The sequence below is a fragment of the Galendromus occidentalis genome, unplaced genomic scaffold, assembly GCF_000255335.2.
Source record: "Galendromus occidentalis unplaced genomic scaffold, Mocc_1.1 scf7180000077529, whole genome shotgun sequence".
NCBI classification, from domain to species: Eukaryota; Metazoa; Arthropoda; class Arachnida; order Mesostigmata; family Phytoseiidae; genus Galendromus; species Galendromus occidentalis.
Window position 1 is genome coordinate 1417624 of NW_003805517.1, and position 17782 is coordinate 1435405.

The 17782-nt window shown below is 52.0% G+C and overlaps 3 protein-coding genes across 3 annotated transcripts; 1 reads left to right on the forward strand and 2 right to left on the reverse strand.

The window, feature by feature from the left end:
* Positions 1-186: 186 nt before the first annotated feature.
* On the reverse strand, positions 187-4971 carry LOC100902379 (uncharacterized). The gene is made up of 9 exons (XM_003748203.2): positions 4419-4971; positions 2875-3029; positions 2619-2745; positions 2329-2495; positions 1661-1817; positions 1438-1522; positions 1200-1347; positions 1021-1099; positions 187-908 (listed from the first exon to the last, which is right to left on the reverse strand). Exons 1-9 carry the CDS (start codon positions 4795-4797, stop codon positions 577-579), a joined length of 1629 nt encoding a protein of 542 aa, XP_003748251.1. The 5' UTR covers positions 4798-4971; the 3' UTR covers positions 187-576.
* Positions 4972-5305: 334 nt separating this feature from the next.
* On the forward strand, positions 5306-7635 carry LOC100902522 (WD repeat domain phosphoinositide-interacting protein 4). Its single transcript, XM_003748204.2, has 6 exons — positions 5306-5461; positions 5970-6067; positions 6159-6293; positions 6415-6585; positions 6748-6907; positions 7019-7635. The coding sequence occupies exons 1-6, from the start codon at positions 5413-5415 to the stop codon at positions 7456-7458; spliced, it is 1053 nt and encodes a 350-aa protein (XP_003748252.1). The 5' UTR covers positions 5306-5412; the 3' UTR covers positions 7459-7635.
* A 577-nt stretch (positions 7636-8212) lies between these two features.
* On the reverse strand, positions 8213-16520 carry LOC114828492 (uncharacterized). Its single transcript, XM_029112836.1, has 3 exons — positions 16463-16520; positions 8804-9115; positions 8213-8700 (listed from the first exon to the last, which is right to left on the reverse strand). The coding sequence occupies exons 1-3, from the start codon at positions 16518-16520 to the stop codon at positions 8213-8215; spliced, it is 858 nt and encodes a 285-aa protein (XP_028968669.1).
* Positions 16521-17782: the final 1262 nt, after the last annotated feature.

Consider the following 17782-nt stretch of genomic DNA (forward strand, 5'->3'; position numbering starts at 1 on the left):
ACGGGACGATGCGTCTTTATTTCATTCAGACCGGTTGCGCGGCTCGTCACCGGCCTAAACGGAGCGAGGATCGATCACTCCAGTCCTCGACGGTCGATAGGGGACAGCACCGGAATGGCGGGGGCGACCTCGGACCGCGACGGGTCGGTTGCATCCCGTGATCCGATAAAAGATTCACAAAGATCCACCTTTACAAAATAAACCATCTTTATTCTTTCACTTTTTACATCTTATCGCTGGTGTGGCTCTAGCGATTAACGGGGTAAAGTGTATAATCTGTGGAAGCGAACGATTGATCGATCCTATTTAAATACTATACAAACGATTCGACCATTGTATCTCGAATACCTACGCAGAGCCCCGGTTACTGTAACGACGATACCACACTCTCCGGACATCTCTTCACTGCCTCGATATTGCAAATAACGAAATCTGTTGATTCGCTTCCCTCGCTTCATGACCTCGGCTCCCGAGGCGCTCTTACGTAACAACGGTCTCGTTTACCCGGAAGAGCATCACTCACCGGACGCGAATAATTCGTTTCATCCGCAAAGTAAAGATCTCGGATAGGCGCCCTCAAGGCTCAGGGCAGATTGGTTCGTCATCGCCTTCCTTACTGTCGTTCACACGATCGACGGGCGGCTGCGGCGGTTTCCGAGTAAGCCAATGGAATATGGGACTGCTCTCGGCGAGTTCATCCCGAAGATGCGTCCAGAATGTTCTTTCAACAAGAGAAGCATCAAGCTCTTCTCGCGTCGAATTTCCAGCGAAGTCGAAATTTGCAACTTCGACTCGCATGTCCCCTTTCGTGTGCTCGTATAGCGCGTAGCCAGATACCGCTACGATGGTTCCCAGTATCACGCATGAAATGGGAACGATGAACAACCGGAGGAGTCCCTTCGTTGGCACTGCAAGATTGGGGAGTTTCCATGTTAATCCCCCCGCTCATATCCACAACGTAGGACGAAACTTTTCGGGGTCCCAAACTAATCGTTTTCGGAGCAGGAAGACGAGACTGACCGTCGTACACGTGCACGATATAGATGCTCTTCAAGGGGTCCCAATGGAGAATGTCGTTGACCGCGTTTCGTACCTTTATCTGCAAGCCATGGGATTTCGTGAGTGCTCCACGCGGCCTTCTGCATGTAATTCCGAACAATTCATCTTATCGAATTCCTGGATTGGTTTTATGCGCATACCATGACTTCGTGGTCTCCGACGCGACCAAAATAATGAGTCAACGAGAACTGACAGACATCTCGGCGGATATAGTCATCATCCGTACAGTTGAACTCCGATATGTTAGTCGTTTTTGAGGCGTATTTGAAACAGTAATAAATCGGAGTACTGGAAAGAGAGCGGTATATCTCAGTATACGGAGCAGGAATCGATTCCGAGAGTTGTCTGGCGGATCGAATCCGCATTTTCTGTGGTCACCTGGCATTGCACGTGAACTTGAGATGTGTGAGGTTCCCTCTCTGGAACCAGAGTTTATCCTCGAGATTCAGGTTCAAGATCGGATCTTGCAAGGAAAGAACCGACGTCAGAACATCAGACCCGACGCTATTGAGCTTCCCCGGCTCCTTGTGCCACCGCAGGTCTCGGCTTAGCCCGCTGTCGAATTTCGTTATGGTGGTTTCAATCCAAACGTCTGACTCACCGCGGGCTTCGATCACTGTGCTGACAGAACCGTCCGTGACGGTGTTGTTCGAATCGACTGCCGTCATGAACATCTCTAATGTATCCTGAATCCTGTCCGGCGCCGTCGGATACCACTGTGCGAACGATGCGTTTTTCAGTCGCAAACCATTATTCACCTGAAACGAAGCCGATCGAAGGAGTTCAGAGATTGACTCATGAGTTCAGGAGTAATGACGAGGACTCGCAAAGGACCGCACTCCCCGAATAGGCGCTTTAATTCACGCTTCCTCTCAGCGGAAGACGTATATGGGAACCACGAGGAAACGCGGTTGCCCTGAGAAACGCGGCTTTCTGCAAGGCCTAGTCAGGACGATTGAACGTTACTCTCAGGGGTTTGTTCCTCGATATCCTGGAATTCACCCTGCCGGGAGCCCTGAGTTCCCTTCGCGGTAAGGCGCCTTGAGGCGCGAGCCCGCAAAAGACCCGGGCTTTGCTACGGAATCGCAGTCGCTTGCCGCACCGTAGTCATGGCTCACCGATGGTACCGCGTCACAACCTTCAGTTTATGATTCTTCAAATTTCGTCGGGCAATCAATGGACTCATGCCGAAACTCTACGGGGACAATCTATCACCGATCTCGGCGCCCCCTCTCGTATGACGGGAGATTTCGATCTGGGGAAGCTTACCGCCCATTGAGTCGTAATTTGTGTTCCGTCCCGCTGGAAATATCCTGTGGGATCGTTGATCCGGGTAGTCGCATTCACAATATCGGCAGAGCTGACTCTGAGTGCGCCGTCCTGGGGCGTCAATTTTGTACCGTTCTGAAGGAAGTCTACAAACACCGGGATTTTGTCTGCGAAATTGAGATGGAATCTTGAAGTTGACCAAGAGTCAAAAGCTCATTGGAAATCCCGATAACTTAATGTGACGACATCGATCGGGGGGACCCAGTCTGAAGAAAATAATTTGAACTCACTCGTTAGCTCAAATTTGATCTCTCCGTAGGCTATGGTTCTGGGGGAGAGGAAGGGGGTATAGGTGACCCTTACAGACATGTCGAATTGTCCGGCTTGAGTTTCGCTCAAATCGAATGTCTCGTTGATCTGGAGATAGGGGAAATCTTAGCTCCAAGAGCTATCATCACTCTCACGGCGTTGAGGTCTAATTCACGGAATCGATCGCTTACCGAAAGGAATAAAATCAAACCTAAGTTTATAGAAATCGATACTCACCATCGCGCTCTTCCTTCTGTAGAGTATTCGCTCGAAATTACCGCTTGGTAGCCTCGAATAAAAAATCCATTCGTATTCCCGGTCGTAAGCTCCTTCGAGACGACCCGAAATCGCCAACGGAGCTTTATAGTAAACGGGTCCATTCGTTTCAAGCTCTGAAAATCAGTAGGTGTTTAGTCACCAGGCTCTCGCGCGATGCCCATTGCAGGAGCACCGCCGCCTCATACAGATCGCGAGAGACTCTCCCGAAACAGTTCCCAGACCTTGATCTGTCATAAAGGAAAGCAAAGAAAATTTCACAGTAAGCCCACCCAACCACTCCTCCGTCGACAGCCTGCTTCTCCCCAGCTGCTGCTAATCTCTGGACTCAGAGCCTTATTCAGAATGTCAAAGCGGATCGACTGAGTGATGCATGAGACTACTGGTGTCATCATTAGTCGTTCGTAAGCATAGATTCCTGCTGCCGGAATAGCACCAGCTCGAAATCGATGCCATGTCCATGACGGCTACCCGGGGCGGACTCCCATGGGAATTTCAGGGCAAATCGACGGATTTCAGCGGCGCGGCGTAAATCGTGAACAAGACTAATGTTGTCGTCACTTATAAACCTGTCAGTGAGTTATTTCTATCCATAGATTCTACAATCACGGTCACCGCTCAGGAACTCAAAACAGGCATATCTACGCCGTTTTCGTGGTCCAGAGTGGGAATTTTCTAGTGCGTATAACCCGGCCACCATGACGTCGCGCTGCTGCGGCACACCGGAATACATGGAGGGTAACTTCGAGAGCCAGACCGTTCTCACCGCATTCAAGGGAAAACGCTCTGCTGATTGTATGAATCATACGCAAACGACACAATAGTCTCACGAGCCCTGAGTCGCAGAGGGAAAACGGTATTTCCGTATTAGCTGCCGTTCTCCGGAATCTGTGGGGCGTCAATATCGGCGCGGTCGATCATATCGTAATGAGGGGTCTCCCCTGACGTTTTTCCATAATCATATGCCTCCGGTTCCGATTCTCTGTGGGGGCATGGAAGGGAGGCATCCTCTCTCCCCGGAGATCAGCTCATTGTCAGCACTGTCCAGCCCCCTTGCCGGAGACTACTTTCAGGCAGACTTGACTGCCTCTCGGCATTTGCACGTAGCATGTCCGCACAGACTAGAGTCTCCGCAAATGGTCGACCCGAGAGGGAATTCTCTCTGCCGCAATGAGCTGCCACAGCATGCAGCTTAGCTTCAGACTAGAAGGTTATCTGCTTCGATAATCGCCATGAGAATTTTCAACCCATGAGTCACGCATATCTCCCGGTCCGTATCAGCATGTCGTTTGCAGTCTCCACAGAGCCTGACGTGAGAAGCTTTCCGTTCCGATGAAGGCGTCCTCCCTTTTCCACACTTCATGTGTTTCCGGGGTTTGCAGGGACTCAGATGTCCCCTCTCTTCGATAGGAATCCTCTCTCTAATCACGGGAGTATCCCCTCGGAGTTCCGAGGGGAGCTCCTCATTTCTGCTTGATTCTCTGTGTGTCTTATTTCGAACTCACCCAGTCTGACCTCGTCCGAGATCACCGTTGACAGCCAGCAGAGAAATGTAGAGAAAAAAACATTCCACCGCATTTTCAAGCAGTTCACATGGATCTCACATGAGTTTCTAGCTTGAGAACAAGTATTATATCGGATCCGGACGGCCTCGAGAAACGATGACACCGAATGTTCCGTAGCAGCGGAATGACATGTTCCAGTCTCGCGCACAGCGAGAAAGACTCTACCACTCTCGAGTTTCAGCGACGTTGATCGTGGGAGACTGCCATACACGAAGGAATACGTCGCGCTCACTGCTCCGGCTACTAGTGTCAGTACAGCATCTGCATCGTCGATCGTCGGTCCCAGACACGAACAGACGTCCAACGACCCATTGCCCATACCACCGAGAGACGACAACAACAATACCACATCAACCTACGGACCATCAAGAGGCCACACGACGACATGCTTTGCGATCAGCTGACCGGAGCTATTCGAAGTCGCAAGAGGAAAACTTCTGCGGGAATCCCTCCCCCCCATAGCCCGTCCGAGTCTCCCCGGAATACAAAGGATAATCCCAGCATGCGTGCGCAGAGGGGACCGGATTCCGTCATGCCGAAGCCCACGTCTCGACGGAGGGAGAGCGGATTTTCGAATTTTCGCGGGCCGATCCGGTTGCGCATCTCGATGTGCCGTCAAACTCATCAATTGATCGAGACTCTCAATGGCCGGATCGATCGAGGTCGACGTCACATTCGCCAGTCCGTCGATGTTCTTCCCTCGACCATCCAGCTCTGATCGGGGAGGCTTCGCGTCCAGACCCAGACCTTAAGCGACTCACTCGATTCCCCGGGTGCTTCTGCACCTCGAGCGATCGTGGGAGAGGGAAGCTAGAAACATTGGAGCGTTTAAATCTTCGTTCCCCAGCTGAGCATTCATGAATGAGAGACCAAAACAGCTGACAAAGCCTGCATTCGACAAGGGACAGCCAACAACATACAGTCCTCCAGCAACATGGTCTCCACGGAGAAAGTCTACTCTCTAAGATTCAACCAAGACCAAAGTGAGTCGCAGATGTGCTGCCGAAAATTCTCTTGGAAAAATCTACGCAGCTGTGTATGTTGGCGATCCGAGGTCGTTCTGGCCCCTCGATTCGCACATTGGGATGCGGATCGAAACGTCAAGCTCATGCATGGCATTGGGGTACTTGACACAGATCCGCACACGAGATACGTAAGTGCGAATTCCGGGGGATGTGCTGGATCCTACAACTCAGGAAGGGACGCCCAAGCACCGACGTGCGATTTCCACGATCCGCGACTTCTCTCATACGTCGTGAATACTGTAAATGTCTCTGAAAGATTCCCGGCGCGGGAATCTCATTCTCAGAGAGAACCCCTTCGATTCAGATGTCCGACATTGACTCGTATCGTCTGGGTCAGAGAATTAAGTTCGTTCCTATCACGAAAGCGTGTGGAGAGCCTCTTCCATCCTCTGGCTATTGAGAGTGCAGTTTCGATGCCAGCGTCCAAAGCATCATCATGCGGGCTCACCGATCCCGATTATTGCAGGCTGCTTCGTGTGCTCAACCGAGAACGGAATTCGGGTCTTCAATGTCGAGCCACTCTCGGAACTTGTCCACATCGAGAATTTGGGCTCGATCGCGAAGGTATGTATGTTCCGCTCGAGTTGATCAGGGGGGTGCCCTCTTCCCCTCAGGCTCGCTGAAAGCTCCAAACTATTGAGTGGCTTCGTTACAGGCTGAGATGCTCTACCGGACTAATTTATTGGCGTTGATTCCCGGCGGTAGACGCGTAGAATACGCCGAGAACGTAGTTCTGGCCTATGATCTTCAGAAGAATGACCTTTGTATGGATTCAGCTTTTAGTTCAAAGGTTAGACTCCAGCAAGATTATCCGCCGAGACCCTTGTAGTCGATTTTACGTTCCGTCAGCTGAGAATCTCTGCTGGTCGTCTCTGTCAGGTTTTAATTTTGATTCATCGAATTTCCACCAGGTTTTAGCGGTTCGACTCCGGAGAGATAAGATGATTGTGGTACAGCTCCGTCAGGTTCAGATCTATTCATTCCCCGGAGTCCCAGCGAAATTGCGACGGTTCGACACCGGCTTCAATCCCAGAGGCCTGTGCGAACTCAGCCCGATGTCGACGAGCGAACGTCTGATCATGGTACGCTTGTCCTCCGAATCCGTGACTTTTCTGATAACGCGAATTCCGCAGATGGATGCAGGCGTCAGGCCCATGCTCTCGTCGCTCCTGAGACGCCTTGGAGACGTCTATGCTTTATCAATTCTCGTTCGATCTCAGAGGAATAAACTGTCGCCTCCGCAGGTTTTCCCCGGGACCAAGCTCGGATCCGTTCAAATCGTCAACTTGGGCTCGGATGAAGCCGAAAGTTGTCATCCTGTCACAATCAACGCTCACCAGAGCGACCTACAATGCTTCACCTTGAACCAAAACGCTACCATGTTGGCGACCGCAAGTCAGAAAGGTGAATTTTCGCGCTCTATTCCTGCATGCGACCCCTACTCATCCAGAGCATGAGGGTCAGCGACAAGACTTCATGGACAGATTCCAATTGCCAGGACGTCTCTCTTCGCAGGCACACTTATCCGAGTTTTCGATACGGCTAAACGCAGCAATCTCGTGGAGCTTCGACGCGGTTCGGATCCTGCGACGCTCTACTGCATTAACTTCTCCCACGACGACAGATTCTTGTGCTGCTCGTCGGACAAGGGAACAGTCCACATCTTCGCCTTGGCTAACACGCAACTGAACCGCAGGTCGAAATTCTCAAGCTTAGGATTTATCTCGATGTACGTCGAAAGCCAATGGGCTCTTGCGAGTTTCACCGTGTCAGCCGAATGCGCATGCATCTGCGCTTTCGGATCTAACACGGATCGGGGACAAAACAGCTCGGTCTACGCAATCTGCGTGGATGGCTCCTTCCACAAATACGCATTCAAAGAGAACGGTACTTGCAACCGGAAGGAGTACGATGTTTTCTTCGACGTGTGCAACCACGACAAGCAAGAGCTTTGAGCTTGGCTCTCTGGTAGTATTTGTAAATTGCAGAACCGATTCGCGAACTCAATCTTAAACGGTGCGTATTGTCGATTGCTCACTGCTGTAAATGGATGATCTCGCGACAGCGAAAGAAAATGCGGATGTTTCGCTCATTGTTCAAGGAAGATGGTGGATGTATATATTTTAATCTAGAGAATACGCAAATGCGCTATGAGAATAAATATTTTTCACCGGGGAAAATAAATGAAGAATATGCTCATGTTGAGTTTTCATGCCACGATCTTCTTTCGGGACTCTCTCCACTCGGAACTCTCTCCTCTTCATTACGTTCGGGCTGTGGAATGAATACAATCAGGCTCGTCGCGAAAATCTCACGATTTATTTACATCGTAGGACGACACGGAAGACAGGTTCATTTTCTGTGGTTTTATCCCCTCGAATACGGAGAACACTGGTAGATCGTCTCGTCTTCCATCCCTTCTACCTCGGGCCTCTCTGAGTTTTCACGCACCAATTGATCGCTCCGGTTGACCTCGCCATCGTCGTCATCAGCAATATCATCATTTAAACTGGCATCAACATTCGCCGTTTTCGATAAATACAAATTTTCTTAAATACAACCATCGTCATCGATTGTCGATGGTGCTCCCCGCAGCATCCCCTACTATTTCCCTACTCTCACTATTTAATATATAAAAAGTATATACAGTCACGGACGGCAACTCAAATAGGTAACTTGAATAAATTAACATTTCAACGGCTCCGATCTCTAAGGCTGCCGATGAAGAACCTTGTTGTCGTAGGCGGTCCGCGCCATTTGCACCGGAAGTCCTCTTGGCAACGGCATCCTTGTCGGAGCAGTATGGTGGTCGTGATGGCTCAGGTGGACCTCCTTCGAGTAACTGCTTGGAGCCATGTACGGTGTGTTGAAGAGACGTGCTTGGCGTCGAAGAATGATGAAACCAACCAGAAATAATAGGAATAGGAAGGCCAGAGCGGTGATGAGGATGGCTGCGTGGAACATGGTGAGTCCGCGATCGGCGGGATGTTGAACCGTGATCTTGGTTTCTGGCCGTTTGATGGTACCGAGGAAGCGAGGATTATTGTAGATTTTGTTGCTTTCAAAGTTGGTGTCCTGTTTGTTTGAGGGGTAATTGGCGTTTGTCTCCTCGTCGCGGGACTCCTCCTCCTCCTCCTCCACCTCCTCGGTTCCGTCCTCCGTTTCGGTAGGACTTTTGTCGGCTGGCACCGCGTTGCCTGGAAGGGGAACGGCCTATTAATAAGACGCCTCGTTTAAATCCACTCGTTTTCGACATGGTCCTCCCATTTGGATACGGCGCAGAACTACCGAAATACTTACTGGGGACAGGAACCGGAGGACTCATGGTCACGTTCCCGACGAGATCAACGAACAGAGCCGGCAGTTGCTCGTTGCAGAACTGATTCTTGCAACAAACGAGCACCGGCCAGTTTGCCACGGCTGGTCGTCGGTTTTCACATAGAAGCGAAGTTCTGCTCGTGATGCAGCCTCTGGTGATAGGATCCGATCCGTCTCGACGCTTCAGGTACTGCGTGAAGCACATGGCTGCCTTGTCGCAGGTAGTCTTGTTCTGTGCTTTGCACAGATCGGTGGTACAGGCGCATTGCAGATTGTAGGAAGCGGCCCAGGCTCCTAGGGAGAGGAGAAGAAGAACTTCGTTATCGAGACGCCGATACGGGGAGAAAAAAGAAATTGCCGCAGACGCAAATCGGTCGGTCCGTTTCCGTCTGCCGGCAATATCCGCCGCGACGACGTCGTCGTCGGCGGTGGCGGCGACTGTTTGCTGCCCGGGTCGACTTATCTAAAGAGTATGGCGACTTCTAATAAACGACCCTTTAGAGAATCTATTAAGGAAGGAAACGAGGGGCACTCCCCATCGCTCCGTTCCGCCTCACTCCACATTATCGACGAAGACGCTCTCAGACGTCGCGGAGCCGGCCCGCCGGACGACCAGACGGCATTGCTCAGCGTGGAATCGCTAATAGAGAATATCTCTGCTCGCTCCTCTTAGAAGGCAAACCAATCGGAGTAGTAGTATAATTGAAATCGGTTAGCGCAGACGCAGAGACGGTACTTTCAAGAATTCAAGGAGGGAGAATTCTCTGTTCAGAAAACACCGCGCCTCGTAGTCGTTTCTCCTCCCGGTTCTCCTGGAGAACCGAATCTTCCCACGGGCGTTGTGGGGAGAAAACCACTCTTCCCGAATAGCTGGTGACTCGTGGCGATGCTACAGCAACCCTCGTCGCGTCCTTCCGATCACTTAGTCCCGTCGTCGACATGAGAGCTGACATCGAAAGCATTTCTCAACCCCGAGCGCCACACGATGAAGATCTCCCGTCGAAAGATCGAAACCTGATTTGACGTTGAGAAAAAATTACGGAGGTCATCTTCGGCTTTCTCTGCGATGCTTGTCTCGATCAGGTGGTCTGCCTGTCATCAGATCTTCATCATGATGGAACTCATTACAGCTCCGCGGGGGTCTGGAGGGCCTCCGTCGAATATCATTGTTGATCTTTTCCAATCCCCGAGGCTTTTCTTCTCGGAGGACATCTGAAGTAGTTCTCGAAGGGGCCACCGGATGGAGTAGGAAAAACGAGCGCGACTGCGGAGTCTGAACACACGGAGTCCGCGGCCCAGGGCGCATCCGAGATTTTCGTAGATGAGCCCGTAGAGCAGAGCCCGCCCGATTGAAATCGACGGCTCCGACTCTGTAGCGGAAAGTGGGGAACGAGCTAGCGCGGAGAAAGTTTGCTCCGACAAGCATGATCCGTGGATCATTTGTAGAATGTACTTCCTGGCCTTAAGCAAACAAATGCCCAACGAAAATTACGGGGCCTCAAACAGAAGATCCGCTGCTGGCGGCATTGACGGCAGCAGCTCCTCACGAAACCCGAACCAAGAGGCCGCCGGTGAAGACTCTGTAGGGCTACTTAGATAACGTCCGAAGAACTTGTTCGTGGAAGGACTACGCTACGATGACAAGGCAGCGACCAGTGGGCCATTTTTAAGGCTTAACTCAATCCACGAAGCACACGCGAAATCTCGTCTAAGTACCCGACCAGTATAAACAATCCACCGTGCAGCTCGGTCAACGAGAGCGAAGAAAAATCCCCAAGAGGTTAGTATCGTCGTTCTTCGTCGTCGACGAAAAGCGAGAGTACTTGACGTCGCGCCTTGCGTGGGTAAATCGTGAAAAAAGAAAAACTTTGACCGTCAGACTCGAAGAGTCAGACTTCTGCGGAACGACAGCGAGATAAACCGTCAGAGTAGAGGATTTAGAAAATATTCTCCTATCTGCTCGGAGGAACGATGGATGATTTTAGAGCCACCGTCTCACGAGACCCGTTGAGGACTCCGAAAGGCGGTCAGCCTGTCGACGAGAGCGAACGCGCTCCGTCGGGAAGATCGCGTACGGGACGCGGTCGGGTGTTCCGTTCCAGATGGATGGACCCACGCCCGAGCTTGAAACTCGATACTTCTTCTCGCACTCTGAAATGGGTGCCCGAGGAGCCTTTTAACAGGTTTCGATTCTCTCGGAGCTCCGGACACCGAACGGGTTCCGATCCGTTCGAATGCCCCCGGTCGCGATTCAGAGCACCGAGTCTCAACGAAAAATGCGAGAGGGAAAACCAGCGGACCGACTCAGGGGATTTGTATTGCTACTAATCCGAAATCCGAGAGCGATTGGGAGCGCAACAATGCGCTGCTCGAGCCCGATCGCCGTTTCGGAGTCTTCGTGTTTCAGGTCAGCGACAGTGTCTGGGCCTTGCTTTGCATCTCGAGCCCAGAGACCGAAGGGAAAGATCGGATTTTCCCCTGTCATTTGGTGTCGAGAGCTCCTTTCGGGGGCTTTCCTATGCCGTGCAGCGATTGGAAATCTGTTCCGATCGCACTCGTGTCCCGTGCGCTGAGCGAGATCGGGAACAGCGTCGAGCTTCCAAACAGAGTTCGGTAAGACGAGTTCGTAGCAGGTTGAAGTCGCTGACGCGCTATTCGCAGCGTGATAGTCTCTCGCATGCAATCGAACGTCAGACAAAATTCCTTGAAGTCCTCGAAGTCGCCGCCAGCTCATCGGGGATCACAGACTGCGAAACTGTCGAGCGGCGACAAACCGAGCCAGCCGAAGCGAACGAGCGAGCGCCCGCCCGAGGGAGCGACGCGAAAGGAACCCGCTCGAGCAAACGAACGATTCAGTCAACCAGACAGCCTGCATCCCAAGTTACGGAGAAGAAAGAAAGAACCAACGCGACTAGCGATCCCGACCGAAGATACCGGCATGTAGGAGGAGGCGTTCTCGGTCTCTCCAGCTTTTATTGGGAGCTTTCGTCTCTTTTCTACTTTTCTCTTCTCGTCGCCGATACTGCTTTCCACCGGGGTTTTCCGAACGGCTCGTCCTCGTAGCGGGCGAAACTTCTACATGTACACGGATCTTCTTCAGGGATCGTCTGACGACGATCTCAAGAGCGATAGATCCATCGACCGACGGATCCCCGAGAGTATCGTCGTAGGTTCGTTCGGAAGGTCTCAAGATCTCTTCGGCGGGGAGAATACCGTGCTCCGGACCGATATTCTCTACGCTCGCCACACGAACGCGAGCGCCATCATGATTCATGATCTTGAGCTAGCGGTACCTTATGCTGGACATTTTTTTAGGATTCTGGAGAGAAAATATCGAATCGGAACCGAAGCAGACGCAGGATTTCTTCATGACGTCCGCTTGTTCCCGTGATGCGTTATGAGGTCTGACGGTGGCGCGTTTCGCTGTCTTCAATCAAGCCGGGGGCCTTTTCAAACATTTCGGTCACGGAATCCCTCAGTCACATCTCGACCGGCTGTCATCAGCGTATACAGCCGTACGAGCATGATGATGATTACTCCTCAGACGGACGGACGGACCGACGACAACCTACGAACTGACACACAGACGGACAAACATACGACCGATAGACACACCGCCTGACCGACGGACCGACCGGCCGACCGACCGAGCGGAGCGAGGGATTTCTAGAGAAGTAACCCAACCTAAAGTACCCCCAAATTACGGGTTGCTCGCTGAAGAACTCGTCACAGTCGGACCTCAGAGCAACCAGGAATTACGATTCAGAACTTCGTGGCCTCCTACGTCCGTCCTGTTGTCTACGTCCCGTAGAACCGAATCACAACTAGAATTACGAGTTGAAACCTCAGAACCGACGTCTGACCCGATGCCTCCTTTGGAGATTTGTCGTTGGAGACGAATTTCTCTAGAGACATCGGGGCGCTGAAATTCGGCTCCCGAAGTCAGCTTCGATGACGAAAAAAAATTATTTTCGTCGACGTTGGGGCAAACATGAATTCTCGTACCAACATCGTACTTGGCAACAAGGGAAGCTACGGAAGGACACTCGTGTCCGCTCGAGATCTCCGAAGCGGCATTTGTCGGCGGACGGTCGAAGGAAACAGCTGACTCGAGCGAAGAAAAGAAAGTATAGAAAACAGAGCTGTTCATGGGAGCGGGAATAACCAAACCAGATGACTGCGCTTTATAGCGGGCAATGATTTTGAGTTTACCGATTCGGTCGAATCGCGTAAACACTCCCGTCCCGAACCCCTCGAACGACGATACTTGAAAGTACCTATCCATCCGACCGGCTCTCCGAATCCTTATAAACATCGCGTCGAGATTTCGTAAACTCCATTTGGATTACTTGAGGCGATGTTCCCGGAGACGAAACAGAACATCCAAAACGACTGGGCTTCAGCAGAAGATTCTCTAATTGGCTATCCGAAGAGCGGATGCTCTCGAGACAATTCGATGATAAGAGATCGTCTCTACGCTCATTCGGCTCAAATGAAGCGATCTCGGGCTTAGGAACGATGGCATCGAAGTCTCACCAACCGACCGACCGACCGACTGCTTGTCTGGCCGACTGACTCGCGGGCATCAATTGTAATGATTCTTTGAGGAAGAGATCCGAGCAATGATATCGGTAGAGAGCAGGAGATGTTATCCCGATCGAGCGGCGGCGCTCGAACTGAACGCTCTGTTGTCTAGCAGTATCCGATGGTCGAATCTAACAACGAGCCGCTCATCTCTGATCCTGGAGTTGAGACAGACAATCGGCGCCAGCCGCCGACGCTGCTGCCGAATCTGTAGAGGGTGTTCTGGGGGCTCGGGATTCATGGAACAAAATCGGAATGCCATGATCCACGTAAATGAGTCATTGGGAGGACGGAGCCCATCGCGGATCTATTCTGCCTCCAACGGAAAATCGACCTGGCGGAGGTCGTGAGACTCCGCATGCCCCGGCGAGCGAGAAATTCCGAATTGATTCCGAGTTCTTCGCTGTTCCGCCGTTTCCGGGCCGGTCAACGACGGTTGGGTCGCTGCCCACTTGTCGGAAGACAGTGGATAACCTTGACGTTTGTCGTCAGCGACAACACAGTGTGCATGTTTAACGGTATTGACCGTCTGCCGGAGTTTACTTTGGCTTGAGCCACTTGCGCTCCTCGAGAGCCATGTCGACATATCGAGAGCTGGACTTGGCGATCTGTTGAACCTCAAACGATGTTTGGCTACACAATGGGACGGCTACCAACTCGAGATCTGAAGAGCGAACGGATCCGGCACAAAGGCGGGCGAAGAACCTCATACAAAACAGATCCGTAGACCTGTGCGCTCATGGGCTCCTCGTGGCCGGTCGATCCGTCGGCCGTCCGGAGTAGCTACTATGTATCTTGTAACAAGCGTAGTTACGCTCAGACGGACTCACACTCATACACACAAACGAAGGTCCGACCGAGATAGACATACATACATACACACAGACATACGGACGGACGGATAGACAGACATTGTCGCGATAGCTCCGCGGAGCTGAGTGAGCTCCGAGACTAGGTTAGGTTCGGCTGGCCCGCCGGCCGCAACCGGCCAGTCTCGCTGTGATAATACGAGAGCAGAAGGTGTTCTGTCGCGTATTATTGTCTCGCTCGGTGTCTATTCTCTGGTCGATGCTCTCTTGCTTGAGGACTCCGACTCGGAGTTCATCAAGCAAAAGAATCCAGTCCAGCCGGAGGCGTTCATGCGTGAAGTGTTCGAACAATGCAAGGGGGTATTTCTGAAAGAATGTTGTTCCGCCCATTCTCGAACTTTTCCCCATACGCTTAGATCCATTTTTTTTCACTCTCGTTCTGTCTGACGAGTTCTCTCGCAAAAGTGAAATGGAAGTGGACGGCCTCGGCGAACTCCGCGGAACCTCTACGAAATAACGACGCTCTGCAGAGTTCACGAAGCGAGAGCCTGGAGAAGGAGATGTAAACATACACGCGACGCCCTTTTAAATTCGATGCCGGCCATTAAGATCACCATCGACACCATTGTTCCAGCCCTCGAACGTTCTGCCAGACCGTCTGGCAGGTTCTCTGGCTGTCTGGCTGGCTGGCTCGCCATCGAAGCTTCTCATATTCCTCCCGACTCCGAGGGAGGTATGACATCATTTTCAGCCGCCCGTCCGGCTAGCCGAGCATGTCCGTGCATGATGCAACGATCGAGTAACGTAGGTAACGATTAAAGGTCGGCGCTTCGGTGAACAGCGCGGGATTCCAGTGAAACCGAAGAGAGAAACTCAAGATCGGATGATTCAGCCCGCGATTTGAAGAAACATGTTGCTTCGGTTGTCTGGAAGGCTTCGACGCGGCAAAGAATCCGACATCTTACCTACGGACCCAGATTCGAGCTCGAAGCTGCCGCCTCATCCGCCGCTCGAAAATGGGCTGTGGAAGCGCGTCCGACGACGGCTTGTCAACGAATACCACCAGGGCCACATTCATTAGTAGACGGCAATCAGCAAGGTACATTACTCGTTCGATCGCCAAACACGATACGAGTGAAAAACGGAGATCGCTGAGAGCACCGGATTCGACTAAACTCGGAATCGAAATTCAGAGCCCTCACATTGGAACAGGGATTCTCTGGAATCCTCGAGATCGCCTCCGGACAGACGCCTATGGCCCCGGGAATTTTACGAGTGCTCTCTGATTTCCGTTTCTTTTCTCCCGGAACTCGCTCGATCCAATCTATACAATCGATCTCGATCGTTCCGATCGCCGATCTACCGGAGCCTTCTGGCTATCGAGTAGATACACACGAGATTCCAGGATCCTCCTCCTAATCAAACTTAGCTATACGGAACTGAATTGCTCAGATCGTGTCTTTCTGCACGGGGACGAGATTCCTCAGGCTGTTGAGATGCCGCGCAGGACCACAATAGATCGGAGCGAGTAGGAATGACCTGCCCGAGCCGTGCAGGGTCCGACTCGCGCACTGAAGGTCCTCGAGAAGTATCAGAGGCATGAGTCACCTCTTGTCGCATCACTCTTACAGCCAGTGTCACATCGAGCGAACCGGACCCAGGTAAATCGAACCTGTTGCTCGACGATATTTTTGGATAGTTCCCTTATGAGCAATCGATACGAGGCTGACATTGATCGTTCCATTCTATGCCAGAGAGATCCTCGGAGTACAGGTCTTCGAGCGAATGGAATCCTGATCGGAGCTATAGAAAGGACGAGCTCCTCCGAGACAGCCGGATCGACGTTTCGAATCCCGGCCCTCTGTAGCACCACGACTAGAAGTCTCAAGAGAGTAAGAGAAGTCACATGGAACGTTTCTGCACGGGCGGGACCCCGGAATGAGCATATCGTGGAGGGATTATCGTAAAACTTTCCATATGGTCGACTCGAGTGTTAACGAAAATCACAGAGATATTGTGTTGGGACATCCAGATAGATATAACCGAGATCATCTTCTCAACCCGACCGCCAAGATGGAATCATTTTCAGTTGAGACGAGGAGGTCTCATGATTGATGTCTCTGATTTGCGTCGGAAGTCGAAACTATCAGAGGACAGGGGAGCTCTTCGCGCAGCGATCCGAACACCGTCCGAGTACGATATACGGGTCTCACGACGAATTTTCAGGATTAGAAAAAAGAACACAAACCTCCAATGAGAGACGATATAGCAATCGCGAAGACCAGTAGTCGGAGGTAAATAGCCATCTTGCTGCACCGAGATAAGAACGAGTCCTGGTGTTCTCCGAGCGAACTGACTGTGACACCGGTTATTGAAACACGAATCACGACTTGAACCGAATCACTGTTTAGCACGATCTGAGAGACTTGCTCTGACAGCAAGGGTCTTGGTTTCGCTCGATCCGACGAGAGAGGGATCTGTTGGCGCCATGCAGCCAGCCGTGGAAAGAAGGTTTCTCGTTGCGGCCGGTGCTGCGACCACGAGGCAACAACAGCAACAACGACGCCGGCGGCCGCCGCCGTCGCCACTGTATCTTCTGCTGGAGATCTCCTCCTCCTGCCTCCCGGACTGTCGACCGGTCGGCATGCTTGGCTGACTGGCTGGTGTCCGTAGGTCCGTTCGTCCGTCCGTCTCTCTGTCTGTGTGTCGCTCTACCGAGTCATCCGCTCGTTGACTGTGTGTTTGCTCAAGACACCCCTCCCCGAGAACGAGCGACGAGACGATCATGATGATGTTGATCTGGTAGCGAAAAGACGTCGCGTCTGATTAGCCCCCCAGTCGCCGCCTAAGACGAACCGCGCGGTAATTGGCCGCGGTCCACGTAGAGTCGACCACCGCCTCACTGATGAAAAGTGGACCCACAACGTCGATGACGTCGTCGCTGTCGACAAAGCAGCTGCTTCAGACGTCTCTCGTCGTACTGCGATAAGCTGGGATGCCCGACCAGGCCCAGGATATTGAGATATCAACGGCGACTGCATAAAGATGAATGAGGGATAAACGATTCCGTCGTCGCGATGATCTCGGTGACGATTGGCGTTTGAGGCTCTTGTCGATGATAAGCGAATCGATCTTATTGATAATTGGCTGTGATTCGCTCGGGAAGAACCGAGGGAAAATAAGTTAGGAGGGACTCCTCGATTGCGGTGGGGAGCAATCAAAGAATAGGTTTTCTTGTGGACAATCAACGGAGACACTTCGAACATTCGAAACAGAGACGGATGCGAGGTGTTTAATCGCAGCGATGATTCAAACGAAGCATCGCCGAAATGAGTGCGATCCCGCAAATTGACGAAATAGCCTCCAGTGGCCTCGCGAACGAGCCGTGCTTCACCTGAGGACAGCTTCGAGGGTGAGAAATCCTGATGCTTCTCCTGGTCATACGGCTTGGCTGAGGGAAAAGCCGTGTCGAGCTCACTCAGTGAGGACAGAGCTCCGCAAGGCTGATTGAAGAGGTCGATGACAACTTCCGCTTCCAGTCTCCTTGCACATCATCTCCATTGGCTTG